Here is a 27,006-nt window from a genome sequence, read left to right on the forward strand (position 1 = left end):
TTGATCTAAAGTTCTGAAGTATTAAACTTTAAATATGAATGACATAAAACTGATGTCTCTCCACAGCTTTTTAGAAGAAAACAGAGGCTTTTTAAATGACTACATGGTCGTTGCACATGGAAAAAAAATTTTACTCATAATGTTGCTTAAAAGTCACTGAAAACAGTTTTGCTGCATTCTCACTGGTGCTTGCAGTTTAAGATAAATGGTTTAAGATAAATGAAGGAGTTTCATGTCTTCCCAAACTAAAGAGAAAGAGCTTTTGTGCCTTTTGGATAAGCAAAGGTCACCTAAAGAATAAAAGGCGCAGCACTCCCCCACCCACCCTCTGAGATGTACTGTAGACAGGCTGACGTTCAGAGCATATCACCAGGAAGCAGTTCATTGTGTGTTTTCTAGTTGTGATCAGTTTTTCACAAGCCAGACTGTCCCTCATCACCCAATAGATCATCTATGTCTTCTCACCTAGGTGTACATGTATCCCTAAAGCACGCAGGAGACTACTGGCAGCCCTGGTTTGTAGAGTGAGTTTTTGCCCAAGAAAAATCACTGGTCAACACTTCCATGACTTTGCATGTTTAAATGGTGCCACCTGGGGTCTCTTCATCACTGTCTGCCTCTCTGAGCGGCAGGTGTTTTGTGCGATAAAACTCACAGGCCAAGGTCGAAGAGAAGTTTGCACTTACCTATTTTCTCCACAGGTGTGTTCAGAGGGAGGAAACCCTGTCTGAAAAGCTGATCCATCATCTCCTCATCATCTGCTTGTATTTCCGAGACCATGTTACAAGGAATAAGGCCAAGCCGGGCACACGTTTCCCCACGGTAGAATCCATCGGCATCTTTATCGCCATAAACCTAGAACCACGGGAGACAATTAGTCCAGCATTGTCATTGATTGGTTCAGAAATATACTAGTCTCACTCACGGTGAGTAGAGTAACATATTTTAAACATACTTTTAAAATACCACAAATCACCTGCATAGGTGACCCACATGTATGCTGTAGATGTATACATGTAACCCTCGCTCTGAGACTCAAGAGCCAGTTTTTCCATCTAGCGTTTGGACAGCCTGCCATGCTTCTTTCTCATCAGGGTGTTTGCATGGATGAATGTGTGTAACTAAGGCCACGCACATTAAAGGGGTGCGTGATGACACCCCACTCTCCCGAGAAGGACCACGTGGGCTGCACGAAGCGGGTTTCTGTCTGTCTGAAATGGGTTCCTACATGACAAGATAGTGCCACACAGCAGGCATTCCAACCATTCTCAGATGCCACCTGTCAGGACCCTTGCTGAAGCTGTAAACTCAGGGTTCAAGGCCCTCTTTCCCCTCTCCTACTGAACAGCACACTTTCTTCATATTCCCTACTTGAAACTCGCAAGGCTCCCCTCCTCTCAGAAGGCTGGATCTCACCGCTTGTAATCCCAGAGGCCAAGGTGGGCAGATCACTTGAGGTCAGGAGTTCGGGACCAGCCTGGCCGTCATGGTGAATCCCCGTCTCCACTAAAAATACAGAAAAATTAGCCAGGTGTGGTGGCACACGTCTGTGGTCCCAGCTACTCGGGAGGCTGAGGTAGGAGAATCACTTGAACTCGGGCAGCAGAGGTTGCAGTGAGCCAAAAAGGCACCACTGTACTCCAGCCTGGGCGACAGACTCTGTCTCAACAACAACCAAAAGATGCTGGATATCAAAGGGGTGGGAAGCAGGGAAGCAGCCTCCGTCAGGCATGTTAAAGAACTAAGGCGTGGGACTCCAGTCTCTAGCTGCTGATGTGCCTTCCTCCCTCCCTTCCTCTCTCCCTCCCTTTCTTCCTCCTTCTGTGCCTGCCTGCTGACTGACAAGTGTTTTAAACTTTGGAGCCTGTAGTATTTTTCTTAACAGTGTAGTCCCTAATAGAATCTAGAGTTCACACGACATATTTGAGGGTGGGTGTGTGTGTGTGTGTGTGTGTGTGTGTGTGCGCGCGCCCACGCACAACCCTACAAGGCAAACCAGGTGAAGGTATCACCCCTCCTCACAGATGGGGCAGGCGCTGGAGAAGGGACCCGGCAGAGGGCAGGGCCCTGGCCGTCACAGCACCGTGCCATCTCCTCCTGTGGGTCCTACGGCCTCCAGCGCCCTGCCCCACGTGCCCTGCTCCACGTGCCCTGCCCATGGCCTGCTAGCGCAGGTGGCTGGCACGTCTCTAAGTCGATACCCCGTTGCCAGCCTCCGCCCCATTACCCAGACCCCTCAGGCACCAATGCGGCTGCCCCCAGGCGGCCGCCCTGTACGCACCTTGATGATCTGGCCTTCCTTAAAGGGAAGCTCCTCCTCCGCGGCATCGGGGTTTGGGGACATGGTGAGTGGGTCGTAGTCAAATAGAGCCACAAAGATCCGGGCCGGGAGCTCCTCCGCACCGGGGTCAGTTTCTGACTCTTCGTAGAAGTCTGGAGAAAGGCGGTCTCGCCCGTACTCGTCTGAGAGCAAGTAGGGGTGAAGAACAGAGCGGCAGTGAGCCCTCCCGTCCCGCCGAACTGAGGGGCGCGCACAGGAGAGGCCGCTTTGGAAAGCAGTGAGCATGGCAGCGGCTCCTTGACTTTTGTCTTTTTTGTGTCTTAACATGTAGGCAGAGAGAGATCAGGATGTCGAGGTCAGAGGAATTAAAGAAGCACATGACGGTCATGTGCACACTGTGCAGCCACACTGTGTACCTCGCTGCGTGAAGGCTCTGAGGCAGGGCTGGGCCTCGGGGCCTCCCGGGCTGGCACAGGCTGGGGCAGGAGCTGGCGCCTGCCATGTGCAGGAAGGCCCATGTTGGGAGCCTTCCCAGGACCCACACACCCTGTAAAATGGAAAGCTAAGCACAGCCCACGTGTAAAATACGTTTACATGTTAGTCAAAGTCCTTAGAGTGACCAACTATTCACTTAGGTAAATATGTAACTTGCAACAAATGCATCTTTATTACAGGGAATTAATAATTTCCCTACAGAATGGGAGGAAATATTTGCAAACTGATTTGGGTTTCAACTCCATATACCACCCCCCCCCCAGCTTCAAAAAATGGTTCTTTTGGACTAGAGGAAATGAATACATTTACAAGCACACACAACCTCCCAGGATTCAATAAGGAAGAAATTGAAACTCTGAATAGACTGATACTGACTAAATGATTTCACTGCTGAGTTCTACGAAACATATTAAGAAGAGTTGGTACCAATTCTACTTCAACTGTCCCAAAAAAACTGAAGAGGAAGGAATCCTCCCTAACTCATTCTATGAAGCTAACATCACTCTGATACCAAAATCTGGCAGACACAACAAAAAGAGAAAACTACAGGCCAATATTCCTGAACACAGATGCAAAAATCCTTAACAAAATACTAGCAAACTGAATTCAGCAGCACATCAAAAAGACAATTCACCATGATCAAGTAGGCTTTATCCCCGAAATGCAAGATTGGTTCAACATATGCAAATCAATAAATATGATTCACCACATAAACAGAACTAAAACAAAAACCATATGATTATCTCAATAGCACAGAAAAAGCTTTCAATAAAATCCAACATCCCTTCATGATTGAAAAAAATCCCTCAACAATCTAGGCATTGAAAGATGTACCTCAAAATAGCAAGACGCATCTATGAAAAACCCACAGCCAATATCATATTGAATAGGCAAAAGCTGGAAGCATTCACCTTAAGAACTGGAGCAAGGCAAGGATGCCCGCTCTCACCATTCCTGCTCAACAGAGGAGCATCAGCCAGAACAATCGGGCCAGAGGAAGAAAGAAAAGACATCCAAATAGGAAAAGAAGTCAAATTATCTCTCTTCACTGATGATATGATTCTAAATATAGAAAACCCTGAAGACTCTACTAAAAGGCTTCTAAACCAATAGACATTTTCAATAAGATTTCAGGATACAAAATCAATGTATAAAAATTAGTATCATTTCTATACACCAATAAATTGTTTAAGCTAAGAGCCAAATCAAGAATGTAGTCCCATTGGCAATAGACACATACACACACATACAAAATACACAGAATATATCTAACCAAGACACACAGAATGCATCTAACCAAGGAGGTGAAAGATCTCTGCAAGGAGAAATTCAGAACACTGCTGAGAGAAATCACAGATGACATGAATGCTAAAATATTACATGCTCATGGGTTAGAATAATAAATATCACTAAAGTGGCCATATCACCCAATGCAATCTACAGATGCAATGCTACTTCTAGCAAACTTCCATTGTCATTTTACGCAGAATTAGGAAAAACTACTCTAAAATTCATATGGAACCAAAAATCCCAAATAGCCAAAGCAATCTTAAGCAAAAAGAACAAAGCTGGAGGTATCACATTGCCTGACTTCAAACTATACTGTAAGGCTACAGTCACTATAATGGCATGGTACTGATACAGACACAGACACACAGACCCATGGGACAGAATAGAGCACCCAAGAATAAAACCTCATTCCTGCAACCATGTGATCTTTGGCAAAGCTGAGAAAAACAAGCAATGGGGAGAGGACCCCCCCATTCAATAAATGCTGTGGGATAACTGGCTAGTCACATGCAGAAGATTGAAACTGGACTCCTACTCCTACCTTTTACCCTATACAAACATTAACTCGAGATGAATCAAAGATTTAAACTAAGACCTCAAACTATACAAATACCACAAGAAAACGTAGGAAATACCATTCTGGATATAGGCCTTGGCAAAGAATTGATGGCTAAGACCACAAAACCAATTGCAACACAAACAAAAATTAACATGCATTACCTAATTAAAGAACTCCTGCACAGCAAAGGAAACCATCAACAGAGCAAACAGCACGCTACAGAATGGGAGGAAATACTTGCAAACTGTGCATCCGACAAAGGTCTAGTGTCCAGAATCTGCAAGGAACTTAAATCCACAAGCAAAAAATGACTCCATTAAAAAGAGCAAAGGACATGAATAAACGTCTCAAAAGAAGACATACAAGCAGATAATAAACGTATGAAAAAATGCTCCACATCAGTAATCATCAGAGAAACACAAACAAAATCATGACGAGATACCACTCGTACCAGTCAGAATGGCAATTTAAAAGTCAAAAAATTAGACGCTGGTGAGGCTGCAAAGAAAAGGAACACTTAAAAATGTATATACTATTGGAGAGAATGGAAATTAGTTCAACCACGGTGGAAAGCAATTTGGAGATTTCTCAGAGAATTTAAAACAGAACTACCATCTGACCCAGCAGTGCCATTACTGGATGTATACCCAAAGGAAAAGAAGTTGTTTCATCAAAAAGACACATGCACTCAATATGGTGATCACAGCACTGTTCACAACAGCAGAGACACAGAATCAACCTAGATGCCCATCAACAGTGGATTGAATAAAGGAGATATGATGTGCATACTGCATGGAATACTACGCAGCCATGCAAATGAACACGATCATGTCCTTTGCAGCCACTGCAGCCACCATCCAAAGCAAATTAACACCAGAACAGAACACCAGGTACCTCCTGTTCTTACGTACCAGTGGGAGCTAAACATTGAGTCCACACAGACACAAAGATGGGAACAAGAGAAACCAAGGACTATGGGATGGCGGAGGGGGGCAGGGACAAGGGCTGAAAAACTACCCACAGGGCTATGCTTACTTCCTGGACGATGGCATCACTTGCACCCCACCTCAGCATTCTGCGCTATACCCACTTCGCACACCTGCACACGTACCCCAATGAATCCAAAATAAAAGTTGAAAGTTTAAAGAATCAAAACAATTATTTTGGAAATACTAATACGTATGCATATATATACATATACATATCACTAAACATCATTAGATATGTATGTGCATATATGTGAATATGTATGGAGAGAGACAGACAAGGGAGGTGGGGAGAGGGAGAATGGAAACTAAACAGAAAATATTTTTCTGATCACAGGAGATGGTCTCAGAACACCAGGGAAGTGGCCGGGCGTGGTGGCTCACGCCTGTAATCCCAGCACTTTGGGAGGCTGGGGGGCGGATCACCTGAGGTCAGGAGTTCAAGACTCACCTGACCAACATGAAGACACCCCGTCTCTACTAAAAATACAAAATTAGCCGGGTGTGGTGCTGTATGCCCATAGTCCCAGCTACTTGGGAGGCTGAGGCAGGGAGAATTGCTTGAACCCACGAGGCAGAGATTGCGGTGAGCTGAGATCATGCCATTGCACTCCACCCTGGGCAACAAGAGCAAAACTCCATCTCAAAAACCAGGGAAGCAAGTGAGAAACGCGCCAACAGAGGGAGTATTGGGAGAAGCGGCCCAGTGTCTTCTGTCACAGCAAAGGAGCACAGGTGGCAGGATGAGAGGACCCAGGTGCGCAGAAAAGACAGGGGAGCTGGCGGGGAAAGAACCAAATGCTTCGGCCTCTTTCACCAGAAAAAATGAAACATTTAGTCCAAGAAAGGATGACTCTTAAAGTGCAGTGAATTGTTTACACGATTGAGATTCAGAGTCTTTTTTGAATGCCTAATCTAAAACGTCAGTCATTTCTGCCAGGGAACAAAACTTTCCCACAGCAGGCTTCATTAACTTCTCCATACTGTTTTGATTTTGTGGATAGTCAATTTAAAAACCTGACTTTTTTCAAGTGTTATCTGAGTTAAACAGAATGTGAAGCACCCCGTGACCCCTACAGCATGCGCAGCTGGGCAGCCCCTTCTCCCACAGTCGGGGTGAGGGTGGAGAACAGCTGTGGCGACGTGAGAAGGATGCCTGCTTTCCATTCTGCTGGAGGAACTTATTGTAAATGTGATCTAGTAAACGCGGTTCCAAGTGTGGGAAAATGCCAGTGGAGGAGAACTTGTGGCTCCAGCATTTTCCAAGCAGGTTCTCAGCACTTTTCAGCTGAGCTGATGTGGCAAGTTTGTGGCATCAGAATGTGCAGTGGGGTCGGGGGCTAAGGCCAGGTGCTGGAGAGAGTTGGGGGTGGCAAACATCCCCCTTGAAAACCTTCCACCTCCCTCCTCCAGCCTACGTAAGAGTGCATTCTCTCAGTAGGTAGCTCATGCTCCAGGTCCATGACCTGTGACACTCATCTTTGTCTTCAAGTCCAAAGCCACATGGACCATGCAACTGAAGGAAGACAGGAGTGGGGCAGAGGCCAGCCTCCAAAGGAAGGCCCCTTCCAGAGAACTGCCCCCAATGTCACGTTGTTTTGTGGGGAAGATGGGGTGCAGTAGAGGTGGGCGGAGCACTTGGAACTGAATGTATGTCAGTAACATCACTAGTATGCTGTGACTCCACCGTATCCTCTTCCAGAGAGGATGCACCAGATGTGCTGTGAGCACCAGACCGCCACAGGGCGAGAGCAGGAGCCTCCCTGGAATGTGTCAACGGAAGCTTGGCTTCACTGCAGACTGGACCAGGCAGGTGGGGGTCCCTCATCCTTGGTGGTGGCAGTCAAGACTGAATGATGTACTTACCTGCAGCTGTCAGTCTGACCTGGGGGGAGTGGGCACTGCCTCCCGGCCTGCTGAGGAGGAGGAGGAAGGGCGTGCATATCGTGTGGGAAGGTGCGCAGGGCTCGTGCTTGGCCGCCTGTGTGGGCTCCCAAGTCCATCAGTGCCATGAGAATAAACACAGTCTTCCTCAGGAGGGACTTTTCCCTCACTCCCAGGCCCAGATTGACCATCCTCACTGCTACTGTCCATTGTCATTTCCATGGAGATAAAGGGAATCAGCTATTAAACAGAGCTGACAGCTTTTGACTTTTTTTTCTTGCAGGGAAACCTGAAGAAAAGGGCTCTCCTTTTCAAGGGGCAAAGCTTTGTCAAAAAAGTTATTAACTTTTAAACTCTTCCTCCCTGGACACAAAGAAAATGTGCTATACATCTTTCCTCACTTCATAGGCTCAGTAGCCAAAATAACAAAAAATGGGAGAATACAGAGGAGATTTTCAGAGTTGATTCATAAAAATAGAATCCTCTTTTCTCTAGAGGGGTTTTAGAAGGGTAAAGCTACAGGCCTTCTGTCTTACTGGTAAACAGTTAGATAAATGCAAAGACCAACATTGCAAGGGATAAAAAGCAAACCTAATCAAGTTTACATTTGAAGACATCTATCAACGTTGAGGCCTCTTTATGCTAATTATATGGCTGAGACTTTATTAGCTATGAAGCTACATAATTTTTTAAATCACCTCTTTACGCTAATTATATGGTTTGGAATTTATTAGTATTAAGCTACATAATTTTGTTTCTTTATAATCATGAAGGGCATTTTTTTAAATTTTGGAAATCCAGAGACTACTGCAAGTTATAGTATTTTTAATGATAGATCCACTGCTTATTAAAAATATACTTAGGAAGTATATAGTTCACAGACTTAATTTCCTCTGAAAAAGAAAAGCAATGCTTTTGAAATATAGCAAATTCCTAAGATGTTATTTTCTAATATTTTCACAACAAAAATAGAATGAATAAATGAGAGGCACGTCCTGTTCAGACGTCACCGATGGTTCATCTCCCAAGGCCTTGCTAGCTTCTCCACCTCCTCAGGTGGATGATAAGCACGCTCTGCTCCTGTTTCGTTTTGAAACCACAGTAGGTGCTGAGGTGTGTATTTGTGTGTAAAGTGTCTGGTTTTCGCTGTTTTTATGTGGTTTCCTGGCTTGCTCCAGAAGTCCGCACAATTAAAGCAAACCTATCAGATTTGTCAGTTCACACTTTTCCAAGTGATGTTCAGAGGCTTTTTCCTGGTAAAGGTGTGGACATAGAATTGCTCTTTCACCAAATTTAACAAGTGTCCTACTGAAATTAAGACACACATGCAGCCTCTGGAATTCTTCAGCCTCAGAAGAATCCAACCAAATTGTCGCCTACAATGGGGTGACAATGAGGGTCACCCCAGCAAGGCTGCGGGCCCAGGAATGGTTCTCTTTGACTTCCTGGCTCACAAACCGATCTGCCCAGCACAGCTTTCAGTGCTCAGTCCTAGGAGATTGGAACAGAAGACCCACCATGCCTCTTCCAAACAAAAGCCTTTCTTGATGCCCACGGCATTAACTTTTCACCAGCTAGATCATCACCAGGTCATTTAGTGAGCAATGCTTACAGTCTTCACTTGTTAAAGTTACAATCAAATAAAGACTCAAAAGCTCGCCCCAACCACAGAGAGAATGAGAGCCTTGAACAGGAGGATTGGCCTTTTCCCCACCTTGTTTCTCAAGACAGAACATCTAGGACAGGGCATTTAACATGAAAGCAGAAGAACCTATTTATTAAGCTCTGTAGTTGCTACAGAGGGAATCACACTCAAATCCAATGAACATCTGAGAGATACTCACTAGGTTTACAATACCCGAAAGGAATCTGGATTCCACTAACCCTGCTAGTTGATCTGTGTTAAGTGCAGTCAATGTTTTCCGAGCCCGGTTGCCTCTTTTATTATTCCGTTAACTGCAAATGCTGTTGCCTAAGGATCTTTAACACTGCATGAAATGTTTACTGGTTAAAGATAAAAGCAATCTAAAAACTGTTAAGATGGAAAAGGAAATTTTTTTTCTTATTGTTTGAATTGTACAAGGAAGAAAAAGTCTGGCAGGAAACGGTTTTAAAGGCTCTCTTTTGCTCTATGAAGTCTTTCTTCATTTTGAGTTGATGAGAGGAAGACCAATTGCCTCTTAAACTTCAGCTATTTCAGTGTGATTCAAGGTGGCTTTTCAGGGGCCTAGACAAGTCTAGGGGGCCCAGAAGTTCTCCTCCCTCGGCCCTGTCATGCCAAACCGAGATACTTTCTCCTCGTCTATGTCTGTTGTATTAAGAGTTCTCCATGCGTGCGTGCACGTGTGTGTGCATGTGTGTGCATGTGTACATGTGTGTATACGTGTGTGCATGTGTGTGCGTGTGTGCGCGCGCGCACGCATGTATTCTTGGAGCCCTGATCCCTCTGTGCTGATGACCAGCTCCATTTTTGTACATAATACCTTTTGGAATTCTCCTTGCCATGATTGGTTCTAATAACAGAAGTACCCCCCTCTTATCCCCCTCTGCGGACTGAATTCCAAAAAGTCAGAAAGAGAAGGGAAACGGCCTGCCAGAGGACGACTCATGAGCAGGGGAGGTGACCGGGTGGGTGCGGGGGGCACACATTTCAGGGCACACTCAGCTGCACGGTGCTCCCTAGGACTTAGCTCCGTGGCAAGCGTGTCTTCTGCAGACAGACCACTCTCCCTCAGGCAAGGCTCACAGACCCATGAGGCACGCCGACATCTGGCCTATGCACCTGCCTCAGGCTCTGGCCCTGAGTGTCCTAGGGAGCCCCCCATGCCAGGCCAAGGGAGGCGACACAAAGCAGTCCCTTCAGTGCTTACCCTGTGAAGCTCTCCAGGGAAAAGTCGGCGGGGAGAAGGTGGATGTAGCAGGCCGACTGGATATTTCGAGAATACTTACAAATCGGTTTCATTTATCTTGTGCCATTCCTGCCTTCTTTTTGTCATGAATAACAGAGTGTTCTGTGCTTAGCTGAAAATGCTACTCCTAAAATTTTGTTCAAGCTTAGATGGAGTAAGCAGCCACATGCTCAGAGGCTGAAAGACAGAACAGCAATGATGGGGCCACTAACCGATGGACGGGACCGTGACGGGCCTCGACCTCTGGGGACCAGCGCTGCCACGGGGAAACCTCCGGCCCATGTGATCCGCCCGTCCTGCAGAGGCTGGGTTCCCTAAAATCTAAAGACAAAAGAACAACAAAGTCACAAGTCTCGCCAGCGTTGTGAACTGAAGAATTCAGTTAGCCAAATCAAGTGGATTGAGAAGCAGAATCTCTAAAGGCAACTAAACTTAGCTTTTAACTGAAAGGTTAGCTGACTGGCCTGGGAGAGAACAAAGCCATGCACCAGCGCCCGTGGTCTACTTGGAGCCGCTGCTGGGCGCATGGTGGGCGAGGGCAAAAATCCCTCCCTGGGGGGTCTCTTGGTTGCTGCTGGTAGTGCTGAAGACACATTTTGGACCAAAGAGACAGTGACTTGAATACAGCTCGCCCCACCCCGGCGCCTCACAGCGCTTGAGCCATCCCTGGTCTCCACGTGCCTCCACGGCTTTCACAAAAGTGGGCAAAATGCTGCAGTTGCACCTGTCCTGCTTGGATAAAAGTTGTGTGTGAGGTTTCAAAAAACTCCAAGACGGAAGTTTCTACATTTTATCAGATGCAAAACTCAACATTCTACTCCGAATCTGAAGATGCTGGTAACTCTAGGACTCAGACGGGTCTCCTTTCTGGCTAAATCCACCTTTAGATGAAGGATAGGACTGACTAAAGAGAATCGCAGCAAAACGTCCAGCTCGCCAGTGAGTCAACGGAGTGAGGAAGTTCTCAGGAACACAGGCGTGAACGGTGGGAAAGTCGCTGGGGAGGAGGGTGCCTGCAGCAGGGCCTGCCTCAGGGACACAGGCGTGAATGATGGGAAGGGCGCTGGGGAGGAGGGTGCCTGCGGCAGGGCCTGCCTCAGGGACACAGGCGTGAATGATGGGAAGGGTGCTGGGGAGGAGGGTGCCTGCAGCAGAGCCTGCTGTCGGGAGGGGCGGCTGCGGGGAGGGGCGGCTGCGGGCTGCGGTGGGTGGGCGGGTGAGCCATGGAGCGTGGATGGTGTGCCTCTGCTGGGTGGGCCCATCGTGAGCACATGGGCTCAGACCCGAGGCCTGGCGCCATGCGGATGGCTCACCTGTGTTTTCAATGAAAAGGTCAGCATGACGGGAGCAAATGTTCTGAAAAGAGGACACAATATAGAGATGAATGAAGCCTTCGATGTATCCCTATGCTCAAAACCAACAGCACGCCCGGATGGCAGGGCAGGGGGATGGGGAGAAGGCTGATCATGGAAACTGTGGGCACAGAAAAGAAATAGGCAAAAAAACCAAAAGCCTCAGAAATGATGTGAAAAAAAAAATAGATTTCTTCATTGTTCTCTTTTCTTGGTTATGGATGAAGGCCAAAAGCAATGAAAACACTCCAAAACAACGAGGAAAAAAACCCTGGACAATGCTAGTCATCAGTCAATCCCTGAGGATCACCGTGAACACGTACATGTTGCCAAACTTTCAGATAATCACAGTTCAGCTAACCCTTAATTAAAATTTAGATTCAGTTGTCCTTTAATTCAAGCAGCCATACTCATTACTGATTCTGGGGGGTGGAAATCATCACACTAAGCAAAGTAAAGAAATCTTCAGCATGGTCAAAAGATTGGGAAGCAAACGGGACTTGAGAAATCAAAAATGCAGGGAAAACGAAAGAGAGCCGGCAGCAGGGTCCCCGGGACGGACTCGAGAGCAAACGGAAAACCAATGAGAGAATGGAACGGATTGGTTGGGCAAGTGGCTGTGAAAAGGAGGTTTACGTCACACACCGGGGAGCCTTGTACGACTCTGGGAGGTGGCTTTGCGTGTTGGGCAGCTGCCCTACTGTCGGGCATGGTTATGCTTTTCTTCCAGACACCCCGAAAATCTTGGTGCTCGGTGGGCTCGCCCCAGCTGTGCTTCCTGGGGAGCAGCCTCTCCGGGCTGGGCTGGGGGTCGTTGCTCCTGAGGATGCCACCAAGGCCCACCTGCTCCCCAAAGTCCTCCTCGACGCTGTTCTGCCGGGTCAGCGTCCGCCGCCGGGCCAGCAGCGGCCTCAGGGCCCTCCTGCAGGGACAGTGGCTGGGGCTGGGGCTGCACATGGCCGCGGTGTTTCCAAAACCAAACCTCGACTCCTCCTCTTCACTGCCACAGTCCAGGCCGCTGTCCGGGCTCCGGGTGGCTGAGCGGCTGAACCGACAGCCCCTGTCTTCTAGAAGGAAGTCCTCCGCGTGGGGGACGGCCCCCGAGCCCCTGTGCTTCACCGGGAGCCAGGAGCCCCGAGGGCCCTCGTCGCCCCGGTAGGGCCGGCCGGGCCTGCGCTCTCTGGCCAGCCCGGTCCTGGCCCTGGGGGCCGGCCCCGCACCCTGCTTGTGCAGCAGCCCGCAGCACTCCCCGTCCTCTTCCGCTACTTCGGGGATACTGAAAAGTCTCTTCCTGTGCTGGGGCTGGTGGGGAAACTCGGGCTGCTCCCAGAAAGCGCCTTCAGAGGTCCTATGCTCAGTGCACTCCTGACGGGGGTGGTGTGTCAAGAGCAGGTGCGGGAAAGACAGTGTGTGGCCAACATGAAGTGGGGGCCGGGGGAGGAAAGAAAACACAGACAGAATTAGTTCTGGAGGCAGCAAGGGGGGAGCATGCGTCTACTCGGGCCAGAGCATGCCGTGGAGGGCTCTGGAATGAAGACAGAAAGGGTTCCGGGCTGGTGCGGGGTGGAGGCCGAGGCAGGGCACACGCAGAGCTAGCAGGCCAGGCAGGAGCCAGCGCCATGCATCCAGCCAAGGAGAGGGCAGGTCAGATGCTGGCAGCACTGCTGCTGTGGGGGTGGGTGTGGCCACAGTGCCAGGAGGGAACGCCCGCGGCTACAACCTCAGAAACCCTGAGGGCAGCTGCCGCTTGAGGCTGAGCACGAGCAGAAATAGTCCACCAGACGGAGCCTGGCCTGCCCTGGCCATCCACTGGGTCTGCTTCTCTGCCAGTGCTCGGCACCCTCGGCAGGCCTTTCTGGTTAGGCTGACGTGTCACCTTTCTCCCTGCTAAGATACAACCTGCATGAAACCACGCCATCCCCGGCCCTGCCACCAGCACCTGCACACCATCGTGCAGAGTCTGTGTCAGCAAAGGACTGGTGTCTGCCTGTCTCCTCTGCACCCTACATTTTGGGGTCCCTGAGAGCCACACCTGAGCCACCACGGTCTCTAGCTGGTGGCATGGAGCTGGCCACACTGGGCTCTGTTTCACCAGTGTCCGTGGCTCTTCTGTGGCCTGTCTACATGTCATCATTTCGCCAGGAACAGCCCTCAAGTCGCCCTCTACCTGAAGAGTGTGTTCTCATGATGAAGGACTCCTGACTGGTCTCTCCTTTGAAGGGGCTTAGCTGACTGCCCAAAGTATGTCCCTGTCTCCTGGCCATTGGCCCTGGGGATGCTCGGTAGAGATGAGCCACGTGGGCACAGAAAAGGGCAACCTGTGTGTCTCTGGCCTTGGTCCCCTTGAGCTCAGAGGCCATGCGGGATTTGCCCAGTGCAGGGGCTGCAGTGGCCCTGAGGCTTGCACGGGCCGGGCGAGGAGGCGCTGGGCACACACACGCTGCCGCTGCCAGCTCTCTCCCTTCACCTCCTGCAGGTTCGGGGAACATTAGCTAATACTGGAGCGAATAAGGATGCCGAAAACAAACCATCCTCGGAGTACAGGGAGGACAACCCCGGGCACTTCCCCAGGCAGGCGGGATGAGTAAACCCGGTCAGCAGGGGCCGAATGAATGCATTCCATGCCCTTGAGGGCCGAGTTCTGCCGCAGCTCCCCACTGCCAAATGTGTGCCCTGAGTGGCCAGAGTTCCGTGATGACCCATGATTCTCCAAAGAGAATCCAGAAATCCAGACCAGCCTACATGATTTCTAAAAACTGACGGCACCCTGTGGCTGGGAGAGGGAGGCTGCTGCCATCCTGGCTGAGCCCCAACCCCGGCGATCCCCAAGTTGCTGAGAGGTAGAGCGGGTGAGGCTGTGTCTGTGTGTGTTGGGGGGGGGTGTTCTGCCCAGCACCTTTATGACGAATTCACTTGACCCTGGGCCACCTCCTGAGGAGAGAAGATAACATGATTTCTCTACTATGCAAGTTCCACAAAGCCTCATCCCGGCTCTTCCTCTGTCAAAAGGAGGGGCATCAGGGACATGGGAAGACCAGCAGGCCTGACTCATGGGTACTTTCTGGGTGCTCCTGGCACTGGGGCACACAGAGGGGCCATGGGCCGGACTGGACCACTCCGGAAAGGCTGGTGTGAACCGGCTGTGGGGTGTCCCCGGGAGCGGCAGGGTGGAATGCGGGGCTGTGCGTGCTGCGCCATGCAGGGTTTGCATAAGATCTGGCATGTTCTTTGGTGACAGGACATCCCCAAGGCCCTGCCAGGGCCATTGCGGGAGAACATAAGTCAGTCTTCTCTATGCAGGTAGGCACCGAGTCGGCAGGCCAGATTTGGATGAGCCTTCTGTCCACCATTCAAAATGCACGCCCTGTGTTCCTGGAGAAAGCCGGGCCAGGAGGCTTCGCCCGGGGGATCTTCCTCACCAAGGCCTTTTTCATTTGGAAAACCCACAAAGCTCCCACCAATTGCCTGCCCTTTGTCTGTGTGCCGTGAGGTTGGGACCTGCAGAGGGCACCCCTCAGCCTTGCACAGGGCCTGGTGCCTGGAACGGGTCATCCCACACTGAGGAGTTGGAGCACACCGCCCAGCAATCACAGCAGCGGCGGCCAAGTCTCCCAGAGGCCAGGAATGAAGGAAAGCCACATGGAGGGGAAACCTACCCTCCTTGAGCTCAATATTCCTGCAGGTAACCTCCCATCGACCCCTGGCTGATGGCCTCTGCCAGAGCAGGAGGTCTAGCGCTCGGGTCTAGTGGAAGTGGTCTGAGCAGGTGCATGGAGCCTCCAGCCTGTCTGTGAGGCCGGCATGATCAGAAGCGGGCCAGCCCGTCCTCCACGCCCATCTCCTCCAACGTCACTGCGCTTGACTCCCGCCCACCACCCAGCAGGGTCCACCGCAGTCCCCTCCTCTAAGGAGCTCCCTGCCGACCACGACCACACAGTCCAGCCTCCACCTCAGACTTAGAGGCTGATTTGTGCACTCTCAGCTGCAGATTTTCTTAAGATGAGACTTAAGGCTACAGGTGGCAGGGGGTCTTCTTTGTTCTATCCCTCCCACTCCAGTTCCTGTCAGAGCTGGGTGCCCCCTGGAGGCTGCCAAATGGATTCCCCTAAACTCCTTTACCCAAACCTTTTGGCAAAGAGCAAGACGGGAGTGGAGGTAATTCCCGAATGCAGATTCAATAGTGAGAAAGAAGCGAATCCAAATCCGAGGGCTACTGGTGGCAGGGCAAGGCCCCTCTGGAGCCAGCCTCACCAGCCCCAGCAGAGGGACGCGGATGGAGCTACTCTGGGGACAGTGCACAGGGCTCCTCCCCCCACCGCTCACCTTGAGGGCATTGTGGGACGTGCCGCTGGGCCGCCTCCTTCCCCCATCTTCCAGCTGCATTTCGGAATACAGCTCCTCCTCGTCTTCCTCCATGATGTCTGAGAGGTCAGACCCCCGGCTGCTCTCCGTGTGGTACTCGTCTCCATGGCAACAGTGGGGCTGGGGGCCAAGAAGAGGGGCGACTGAGGGGCTTATAAGACACGTGGGCAGAATGGTCCATTTCCGGACACCCTGGGCTTCTCCAGCTTATTGGCTGAACAAAGGCTCCACACTCTGGTGACAGTGGGGATCGGGGCCCAGCAGGTGCACACGGGATCCAGCGTTGTGTGAGGGGCCGGGATGGTGGTAAGGGGGGTGTATATGCACCATAAAAGGGCACTTTGGTTTTAAAACATGCCACATTGCCTGACACACACACAGAGACGTTGGCAGACAGCCCAGCCTGGCAGGAGGTGGAGCTCCAGTCTGTGTGCTCCTCCAGCCCCAGCCTGGCCTCGGCTCCAGGTGAAGGTTGTGCAGACAGCCGGGCCTCCGGGTGGAGGCTGGGGGCAGCGTCTTTAGATGCGAGGCCACCTAGTAGCACAGCAGATGGAGACGGCGACAGCCCTGGTGGACTCTCATTATTTCACGTATACAGGGAAGCTGAGGCCCACAGAACTGAGAATTTTTGAATTTTTGTCCATGATTATGCAGATGGTCTTCTAACAGAGCTGGAATTAGGCTGAAATGGAGGCCTGTAGAATATCTGTTCCCAGGCATTTTCCAACGTGCCACGTCTTCTCCACCTATCCAGGAGTGAATCAGCGCCTTCCCCGACCTCTGCTCAGGTTTTAAACCCAGAGAAAAGGCTGGAGCACTTTGTGTGGGACCCATACCCCATTGGATTTTGAGATCAGCATCCTGGTGCCAGCAGCAGCAGCTGGGTTTCCACTCACAGAGAAAGTGCCCCGTCATGTGGTAATGGTGTTTAAAGTGAAATAAATAAAGCTTCAACAACTCAAACCACACGCTCTGATGTGCTCAGATTTATGAACGCAATACACCATAAAGATAAAGATATCTGCTTTTGCTACATGGTGTTAAGAACAGTTGATTTTGCTGGTGGGTGGCAAGATGAAGACATTCAATAGCATTCTGTGGCATATTTGTTTAAACAATACTTTGGTGTCAGCTACTAGCCTAGACAAAGATGTGCCTGCCCCGAGCCAGCGAGAGGGAGGATGGGAAGGGCCCTGGCCAGGCCGTCTGCAGCACCAGCCTCTGAGCTACGCCAGCCCTGACGCTTCCAACTGGGCACCAAGTGGAAGGCATGAAGCGAGCAGGGTTTACATGGATAAACAAAGGTGAAACTGCATCTCATGAGGCCCCCCTGAGACTCCCAGGCAGGGACTTCCTGTGCCACAACACAGTCTCACTTTATTCAACCCAGCAGCGAGCTAGGGGCCAACTCTTGGGATGGAGGTGGGTGTCCAGCACTAGCCAGATGCTTGAGGTCAGCCCTCCCCACTCCTGGACTAGTATTCTAAGCAGAGTGAGATGCCCAGTGACTGTCCGAAGGCGCTCAGCCAGTAAGCGATGGCTGGGCCCGCCTCTGCTGACAGAGAACACGGCCTCCGAACTCCACCAAGCAGGTGTCTCCTTGGGAGACACAGGGCCATGTCCAGTCCTCAGTGGAGAATGCTGGCAGGCAGCCCTCCATGGGCAGAGGGGAGGTGCTGAGCCCACATCCCACAGGAGGTCCATGGCTATAAATTTTACTACAGAGAAGCTGAGGCAAAGCCTCCCAAGGATTTTGACTGTCACTACAGCAAGCTTCAGTCTTGCCACTCAGCGAAACACCTCTGCTTCCCCAGACGAAAAATCGCAGATTCCTCTGAAAGCCTATTTCCTGAGATTTCATAAGGGTGGAGACTTTCGGTTACATGCGGAGCAGGTTCTGGGGGCCTCGTGTTCAGCATGGGTATGCTGATTAACTTAACTGGGACAGTCTTCATTTTATCTCACCCTGTTGCCCAGACTGGAGTGTGGTGTTGTGATCTCAGTTCAGTGAAACCACTACCTCCCAGGTACAAGCCATTCTCATGCCTCAGCCTCTTGAGTAGCTGAGATCACAGGCACCCACCTCCACACCCAGCTAACTTTATTTTTAGTGGAGACAGGATTTCACCATGTTGGCCAGGCTGGTCTTGAACTCCCGACCTCAAGCGCCCCACCTGCCTTGGCCTCCCAAAGTGCTGGGAATACAGCGTGCGCCACCGCGCCTGGCCATGTGTGACAGTCTTTACACAATATGGACCCACATCTAGTCATCAAGACCTGCACCTGGTCAGTGAAATACTTTTAAAAATAGATAACTAAAGATATTATTTATGGGTATAGTAAGCATTTCTCATTGTGGACTTATGAAAATACATTTGCAATATTAGAAGAATGGAGGTGATTTTTTTCAGCGTAAGCGTGCCGGCTACCCTCAGCCTTCCTTCTCTTATTCATTCATTTGACAGTTATTCATTGAGCACCTACTATGTGTGAAATGCTAGCGATACCGTAGTCAACTGAAAGTGGCAGCTTCCACCAGTTAGGACGTCAGTGACTCTGTGCAGATGGGACAGCACGGGGGGTAAGGGAGCACATGACAAGGCGGACAGTGGGGGGAAGCCGGCGGTCAGGGAACGCTTCCTGCAAAGCCAGCGGTCTGTGCACCAGCTCAACTTCAGCCACCCCCACCCGCGTCGTGATGCGTCACGCAGCCAGACGCCATCTGCATTCTTCAAATCGAATCAATATTTAATGTTGCTTTTAAAGAAAATATCTCAACTGTAAATGAAAAACAAGTATCACTTGTCAGATAAATGAATGCAACATAAAACAATGCTGCTAAATATTAATGCTTTTTAAATTTTCATAGAAACAGACCTGTTTGCTCTGTTAAAAAAGAAAGCAAGCACGAAAACATGGAAACAGCGTGCTTGGCCAAGCAGACTTCCTCCGCGGTCTCATCAGAGGGACAGAGAGGCACTCAGAAGCTCAGAGCTGTGTTTCTGCCACGGTGCTTCTACTCTTATCTAGATAAAGTCCTCTCTTGTGGCATGTGTGGTCATTCAGAGCAGGGCATCAGCAATGGTGGCCATCAGCCACTTGTGACTGTTTACATGTAAACTAATCTGTAACTAATTTTATAGAAGTAAACATTCAGGGCCTCGGTCACACCTGCCACATGTCAAGGGCTCCGTGGCCGCCTGGGGCCGTGGTTGCCATAAGACAGTGCTGAATGCTGATCTCAAAAACCAACGGGGGTGTGGGTCCCCTGCAGAGGACAAGTGCCCCAGCCTTTTCTCCGGGTTTAAAAGCTGAGCAGAGGTCAGGGAATGTAATGAGTCACTGCTGGACAGGTAGAGAAAACACAGCACGCTGGAAAAGGCATGGAAACAGGTATTCTCCAAGCCTCCATTCTAATCTCATTCCAGCTCTGTTAGAAGACCATCTGCATAATCGTGGACAAGAATTCTTAATTCTGCAGGCCTCAGTTTCCCTGTAGACATAAAATAAGAGCTTACATTTACTGAGCACTTACTATGCACTCATTGTGTCTGGTGTGCCATCTAACATACAAAAAGCCCCACAGAACCTGCGCTGTGGTGGCCGGGCTTGCTGGCTCCACATTTGCGATGGACTAAGTTGTATTTCCCTGCCCCGCCCCACCCCACCCCATTCAGATGTCAAAGCCTTAACCACCAGTGAGATTAAGATTAAATGACATCGTGATGGCAGGACATAATGCGATTGGCCTGCTTTCCTTATACAAAGAGGAAAGACAGCAGGGATGTACAGAGAAGAGGCCATCTGAGGGCTCAAGGAGGAGGTACGGTCTGCAGGCCTCAGGAGGCCTCCAGGGAAACCAACCCTGCAGGTGCCTCGCTCCTGGGCTTCCAGCCCCCAGCACCATGAGAAACAGACTTCGGATGTTTGAGCCACCTGATCTGTGGTACTCTGTGACGGCAGCCCCAGCAGACCAGTACAACCGTCAGCAGAAATCCTATTTCCTGAACTCATCCAGGGCCCAGCACCAAGAAAATGAAGCATCTATGACCCAAAAGACCAAAACAAATACCTCTTTCTCAGCTGAGATGGCCCCAAAGCTTAGGGAAATAAAAGTTAGCTGGGACCCAGGGTTCGAGGCCTGGCTGGCTCGGCAGCTGTCTAAATTCCTACGCTGCAAGAAAACTCACACTCTTGCTAAACTCCCAAGCAACAGGAGCTGTGGAGGAGGGCTAACTCCTCCCAGCTCTCAATTACAACCCAGACCATGCACCCCCGACGGGGCGGAGGACCACACTCTTTTCAGATAAGCGACTGTAGACATCATGTCAGTTTCGGCTTATCTGAGGCCTGTTTAGCTTAGGCGTTGAGTGCTGGGGTTCACCTTTTGATGAAAGAGCCAATTCCACCTCATTCTAACAGCAAAACCCTGCCCTGCAGTGCACATGGAGGATGCTACAGCTACGTCTACTCACTGCGCATGTGTGGGGCTCCCGTTGGAGGGAAGGGCAGCTTTTCCCCCAACCTGAATGCACGCAACTCCCTGACTCCCTGTGTAATGTGGACCCTGTGAGGCGTAAAAACCACCTGCCCTCCCCTCTTCAGAGACAGTATCCTCAGCACATGCCAGAGCCTCCCTCTTCCTGCTCTGCAGGCTGATACCACCAATAAAGCTCTCCTTTCTACCACGGAGCCCTCCTGGTGGGCTTCTGGATGACACATCACAGATAAGCCATCCGCCACAATCCGGTCCCTGTCTGGTAGTGGCCACGTGAGCTCAATCTGGTCAGGGAGATGTCATGGAAAGTCTGACTGATGCGAGTCTGGGTTCCATCCATCCCTTTTTTCCTTCTTGGGGTGCTCTCACAGGAGAGCTATGGCAGCTACTCTGTAACCGTGAGAGAAAGGCCCAGAGCATGGAAGAGAGGAGCCAAGACCCCTGACACAATGGAGAGCCAGATTCCCCTGGCAGCCTCCTCCTGCAGACTGCCCATGACGTGGGCAGCTAAGCGTCTTCGTCATCACAACCATGATTATGTGGACATTCTGTTTCTGAATGGTTTTGCTCTTCCAGATGAAGACCCTCATGGCTGGAGGAGTCAGGGGACTTGCCCACTTGTGGTTTGTAACCAGCCAGGACGTACACCCGGGCCTGAGAATGCCAGTCCCCACTCTGGGTGTGGGCCGCCTTGCATGGGAGCGCGTACAGAGGGTATGCATGACCTGATATCTACAGTGTCTATAAGCTCCCGAGAGTCAGCTTTCCCAGGGCCCTGGGTTATTCCCAGTCCCTCCTGTTGTCCGATTTTAGTTCTTTATAGCACCAAGGACATTTCCACTAGAATATACATGATCGGAAATTAGACATAAACCACAAACTGGCTGAAGTCTTCCTTACGAGCCCAGCTCCGAGGTTTTGCTGCTGTGAAGGACGAATCCTGACCGTGTTACCTTTGTCTCCCATGAGGCTTCCCTGGCACACAGATGTCCAACAAACCTCTGCCCAGTTAACGGAGGGGAATAAGCGAATGGCAGGTTCTGCCTGAACCGAGACCAGGACCCACAGAACTGCCGCCATGACCGGATACCAGGATGGTGCTGGGGGGAGGGTGGAAGCCCTGCATTTAGGCTTTTAAAACTGTCCCCAATGAGGACATGTGCACAGGCACCTTTAAGCCTAAACTTTAGAAATCTAGCATGACTTGAGACCCCGGCTGGCCATCTCTCTCTCTCTCAGGGACCCAGAAGTAGCAGGGAAAGTGCCCATATCTCTTGATCTTTACGGGGCCCACTCCCAGCCTGTGCCCCCCAGGAGGGGGGTGTGGGCCCAGCCCGCACTCACCTGCTTGCCGAGTTCAGAGCCTTTCAGGAAGTCGTCCACCGAGGCGCCCCTCCTCTTGAAGCCAGGGGAGTCGTAGACGTCCTCCTCGTCAGAGGCAGCGTACTGGCCCGCACTGCTTCTCTCTAGGAAGACGCTCCTTTTCTCTAACTTGGAAAGAGAAAGGAGGCGCGCAGGTGAGCTGGGGCTCTCGGGAGGCCGCTGTCAGCCAGCTCAGCCCCGCCTACACTCGCCAAACCTCTAGCACCCTCAGCGCCCGGGCCGGGGCCCCCCCCCCACACGCTGCTCTGGGCCCAGCTCTGCCGGCCTCTCCCTGCCCCATACCCACCAGAATCTCTTTTTTTTTTTTTTTTTTTTTGAGACAGAGTCTTATTCTGTTTCCAGGCTGGAGTGCAGTGGCACGATCATAACTCGCTACAACCTCGCTTCCCAGGTTCAAGCGATTCTCCTGCCTCGGCCTCTCAAGTAGCTGGAACTACAGCTGCCCACCACCACGCCCGGCTAAATTTTGTATTTTTAGTAGAGACGGGGTTTCACCATGTTGGCGAAGCTGGTCTCGAACTCCTGAGTTCAGGTGATCCTCCCACCTCAGCCTCCCAAAGTGCTGTGATTACAGGCATGAGCCACCGAGCACAGCCTTTTTTTACCCTTTGAGGTAACATTTGGATAAGATGGCACCTCACTCCCTCGCTGGTCCCCTTTGCCTGCCTTTGTTAATACTTTGATTGATTCACATTTGCCTGAAGCACAGGACTTGGAAGTGTCTGCTTTCTTCCCCGCCCCAGGCTTCCGTGCCCTCACAGCCTTCTCGGGGACCTGGGACTGGAGTGGAGCAGAGCCCACAGGGCGGCTGCCACCCTGTCCTGCCCAGGGCCTCCCCAGAAGCACCACTTCCCTAGCTCGGGCCTGGGCTCCTGCCCTATGAGCCAGTCAGAGCCACAGTGAACTCACTCATTCTGAAGGGTTTCTGTAGACAAAGGCCACACATCCATGTCTGATGTTTTTATTAGTGGCCAATGTTGAATTAATTAGGGAATTTCACAAAAGAGTCGGGATTTCCAGTTTTTCAAGAGATGCCAAGGCGCTGCTAGGGCAGGCCCTCTCCAGAAGACAGCAGGGGTGGGAGGGAGCTCCCTGCCCGGCATCACCCTCATCCTCTCTGTCCTCCTAAAGGCACCTGGACTGCTTAGCACTGACCTCCCAGGGTGCATGTCCTGCCTCAGTTTCCCTGACCTGGCCCCCAGCCCAGAGGCAGGCTCACAGGAGGACGGTGTAGGTCCCATGAGACCTACAGGCTGCTGACCCAGCAGGGTGAGGGCCTCACCAAGGCCGTGCTGCTGCCTCAAAGGTGGAAATGGCTCCACACACCAGGAGAGACAAGAGTGGGCTCTGGGTGGGGGTGCAGACACGCGGTCTGGTCCCCAGCTGCACGTCAACTACCCCTGCCCTGCATGGGAGGCATTCCTCTTCCTCTGCAGGCAGTGTCTCCAAAGTGCATGTTCCGCTGCATATATCATCTGGAACACAGCCCTACCACCATCCAAATGCTCTCTCCTGGACCCAGCAAAGTTGGATTGTTGCAAATATGTACACAGGTACCTATACACCCATATGTGTTTCTACACCTAAGTAGAGATGCTGCATATGTGAGGATGCATACAGATACGTCTACCTACGGGTGTTCGTCCATATATGCATATGCACATCAGTGATGTGTGTATGCATTTACACACACACACACACACACACACACACACACACACACACACACTGTATCCCGGACTCTGAAACTAGCAGAACTAGGAAGCACCCAGTTCAGGAAGGTAGGTCCTGGCCGACTCCACTGGGCAACTCAGACCCCTTGCCACACACTGAGGCCCAAGTCTGGGTGTTTCTGAGCCCGCTCTCTAAGCCAGGCGGGCACCTGGCATTTCCTTAGTTATCTGACTACATACTGGGTCTCGAGCTCCTGAGTTCAGGTGATCTGCCAGCGTCAGCCTCCCAAAGTGCTGAGAGCACAGTAAATAAAAAACACCGTTTAACTCAATCAGGATCAGGCACACGACGGGGTCTGCCAGCAAAGCTCCCTCTACGAGCTGGGGAGATGACGGGGCCGTCCCACGGGGCGGGGGGACTGAGGAGCCATCAAGGCAGGAGCCCCAGCCTTACCCTGCTGCTCTCGGCCACCCTCTGTGCGGCCTCCCGGGCCATGGCCTTGGCGACCGTGGTGGACACGGGGGTGCCCTGTGGCTGCGGCAGGATGCGGCTGGGTGAGGGCGACCGCCTTCCGGGGCCCACGGGCGGCTCCAGCGTGTGCCCGTGCACAGGGCCGGGTGCGCGGCTCTGCTCCCAGGCCTCGTCCATCCTGGCGTGGGGACGCAGGTGCTCGTCTTTGGTATCGGGGACTCCGGCACTTGCTAATGGCTTCGATGGGGGTGCAGATCTCGGGTGGGGAGTAGGAGGCACCAGGAGCTCGGGGGGAACAGCAGCGACAGCGGAGTCCATGGACTCGCCTTGGGCGGAGAAGGTCCGCACGGTCACGCCCTTGGCCTCCAAGCTCCGCAGTCGCACGAGCTCCACGGCTGTGCTGTCTGCCGTGGGGAAGATGACCTCAGCCACCTGTGGACAGACAGAGCTGGCTCGCCAGGTGCCCAAGATGAGCCCCACGGTCCTGTGTGGGGAGCCGGCCAGTCCTCAGGCCAGATGCCCGGTGCAAAGGATCATGCCCAGTGCCCCCAACTCCAACAACCCTGCCAGGTATGAAAGCTCCAGGAAGGGGTCGGGGACAGGCTCATAGACCTCAGGCCCCAACAGTGGTAGGAGTTCCCAGGGAGGCCAGTGACGTCAACTATTTATCTCCCATCCTCTGGACCCATTCTGGGTGGATGCAGGGGCCAGAGAGCAGAGTAGTGTCGGGTTTATTCCTGCCACAGCTGGAAGGAAGAGAGGGGCTCAGGCAGAGGCCAATGTGCCCTGGTGGGAGAGGGCAGGGCTGAGGGCTCCCCTGCAGGGGCCAGGCCATGCTGGGGCTTCCCCCCTCAGAGCACAGGGGTCTGCAGGAGGCAGCTCAGGCAGGTGCACTGCCTCTGTTTCCAAGTCACCCCTGCTCCTGCAGGCACAGCTGGGGATGCTGAGGAGCAGCTGTTTTCCCAAGCCCTCCCCAAGGGCAGACGCTCCTACTTCACACCAGGCAGGGGTGGGGGCTGGTGTCCTTGGTTCCCTACGCCAGGCACCAGGGAAATACCCATTTTTTGGAGTCAAGGCCTGGTCACCTGTTAACGTGCAGACCTGGCAGTATTCAAGGAGGGACGTGACTTCGGCCATTGGTAGCATCTTGCTAAGGCTCGGTTTGTTGAAATTAATAAGCCAGTCATCAATCAAGAAGGTTCTGATACTGGAGGCCACTCTCCTGCATTTTTAGTACCCAGAGGAGGGCAGAGGAGGAAGGGAGGGAGGTAGTGGGAATGCTGGAAATGAGGAAGGAGCCCTGGGGCAGGGTGGGTGGTGCTTCCTACCTGCTGGTGGAGTCTTTGGGGCTGAGGGTGCCTTCAGTGATCACCGCTGGAAGAGCGGGCCCTGCCTCCTCCACTGGGCAAATATCAGGCCAGTCCCTGCTGCGTTAGCACCTAACAAGGACCCCCGCCCAACAAAAACTCACCCTCTGCCCTTTGGCATACACGCCGTAGCCGGTAACGTTTGCCCCGTTGGACAGCCCGGTGGGTGTCAGCACGGGTGGTTTCCAGGAGACCCGGATGGTGGCTGGGGTCGCCCCAGCCTGGACAGTGACGTCTTGTGGGGGTGCTGGGGGTCCTGGGAGGGACAGAAGGGAACGGAGCCGTTCAGGGCCTGGCCCTGGCGGGTGAGCCGTGACTGGGCTCTGCCCATCTCACCTGGAAATGAGAGCATTCAGTAAAGTCACCTGAGAAAGAGAACAGTGTTGAAACAAATCAGAAACTGGTGATGTGGGAGGGTAGGGGCGGGGCACAGTTACCAGGACATACAGCTGCGCTTCTTTAAATTCGGCATTTAGTCATCATCTTCTGGAGAACGCAAGCCTGGATTGCCTGTGGAACCATCTCACCCACTCTCGGCCTGTGTGACCTGACAGAGCTACCTCTGCCCAGGGGTCTCAGGCCTGGCCGGGCAGCCACACGATTAGCTCAGAGGGGGGCTAACAAGATGCCAGCATGTCGCGGGTAAAACGGAAGAGAGATTTGGGCCAGAAGCAATCCCTGCCAGCCCCTCGTGCTCTCACCTTCTCTGCCCCTTTTCTCTCCCTCTCCCCTCTGCCTGGACCTATTACCCATCTTACCACCCCATCAAATTGAGCAAAACGGAAAGACTAAGGGAGACCAGATCAGATGACGTAGGTGAACCTGAGAATCCACTTCTGTGTGTTTGCGTACGTGTGTGTGAATGTGTATGTGTGTGTGAATGTGTATGTGTGAATGTATGTATGTGTGTATACATGAATATACTTGTGTATACATGTGATGTGTATGGGTAGGTACATGTGTATATGCATGTATGTACATATGTGTATAGATGTAAGTGTATGTGTGTATGTATCTGTGTATAGATGTACATGCCTGTGAGTCACTGTACGTGTATATGTGGGTGTGTATATGTGGGCATATGCATATGTGTGTATGTGGGAGTATGAGAATATATGTGTGTGTGTGTATGTGTATGTGGGTATATGTGTGTATGTGGGTGTATGTGTATACATATGTGTGTATATGTGTTTGTATATATGTGTATATGTGGGTGTATGTGTACTTGTGTATGTGTATGTGGGTATATGTGTGTATGTGTATGTGGGTATATGTGTGAATATGTGTGTATGTGTGTACACATGTGTGTATATGCGTCTGTGTATGTGTATATGTGGGTGTATGTGTATTTGTGTATGTGAATGTGTGTATATGTGTGCGTGCCTGTGAGAGTGTCTGTGGGTGTGTATCTGTATTTGTGCATGTGAGTGTATGTATGTGGGTCTGTGGGGGGTATCTGTGTATGTGTATATGACATGTGGGTGTATGTGGGTTT

General features: G+C 51.5%; 1 protein-coding gene across 18 annotated transcripts in view; it reads right to left on the reverse strand.

The window, feature by feature from the left end:
- RIMBP2 (RIMS binding protein 2) overlaps positions 1-27,006 on the reverse strand; it is a 315,585-nt gene that overhangs the window by 15,653 nt on the left and 272,926 nt on the right. For 10 of the 18 annotated variants that reach the window (XM_032244292.1, XM_032244321.1, XM_032244259.1 and 7 more), the window contains 8 exons: positions 25,616-25,767; positions 24,127-24,576; positions 21,961-22,107; positions 16,080-16,238; positions 12,402-13,121; positions 10,617-10,725; positions 2,282-2,463; positions 687-855 (listed from right to left, as the gene is read on the reverse strand). In XM_032244292.1, coding sequence (XP_032100183.1) covers positions 687-855; positions 2,282-2,463; positions 10,617-10,725; positions 12,402-13,121; positions 16,080-16,238; positions 21,961-22,107; positions 24,127-24,576; positions 25,616-25,767 — 2,088 coding nt within the window. Of the gene's footprint in view, positions 1-686; positions 856-2,281; positions 2,464-8,505; positions 10,582-10,616; positions 10,726-12,401; positions 13,122-16,079; positions 16,239-21,960; positions 22,108-24,126; positions 24,577-25,615; positions 25,768-27,006 lie in introns of those variants that run through there. The other 8 variants (XM_032244387.1, XM_032244368.1, XM_032244347.1 and 5 more) reach the window with 2 other exon arrangements.

This window comes from Sapajus apella, unplaced genomic scaffold, assembly GCF_009761245.1.
Source record: "Sapajus apella isolate SASKATOON/1434 unplaced genomic scaffold, GSC_monkey_1.0 scaffold2, whole genome shotgun sequence".
NCBI lineage: Eukaryota > Metazoa > Chordata > Mammalia > Primates > Cebidae > Sapajus > Sapajus apella.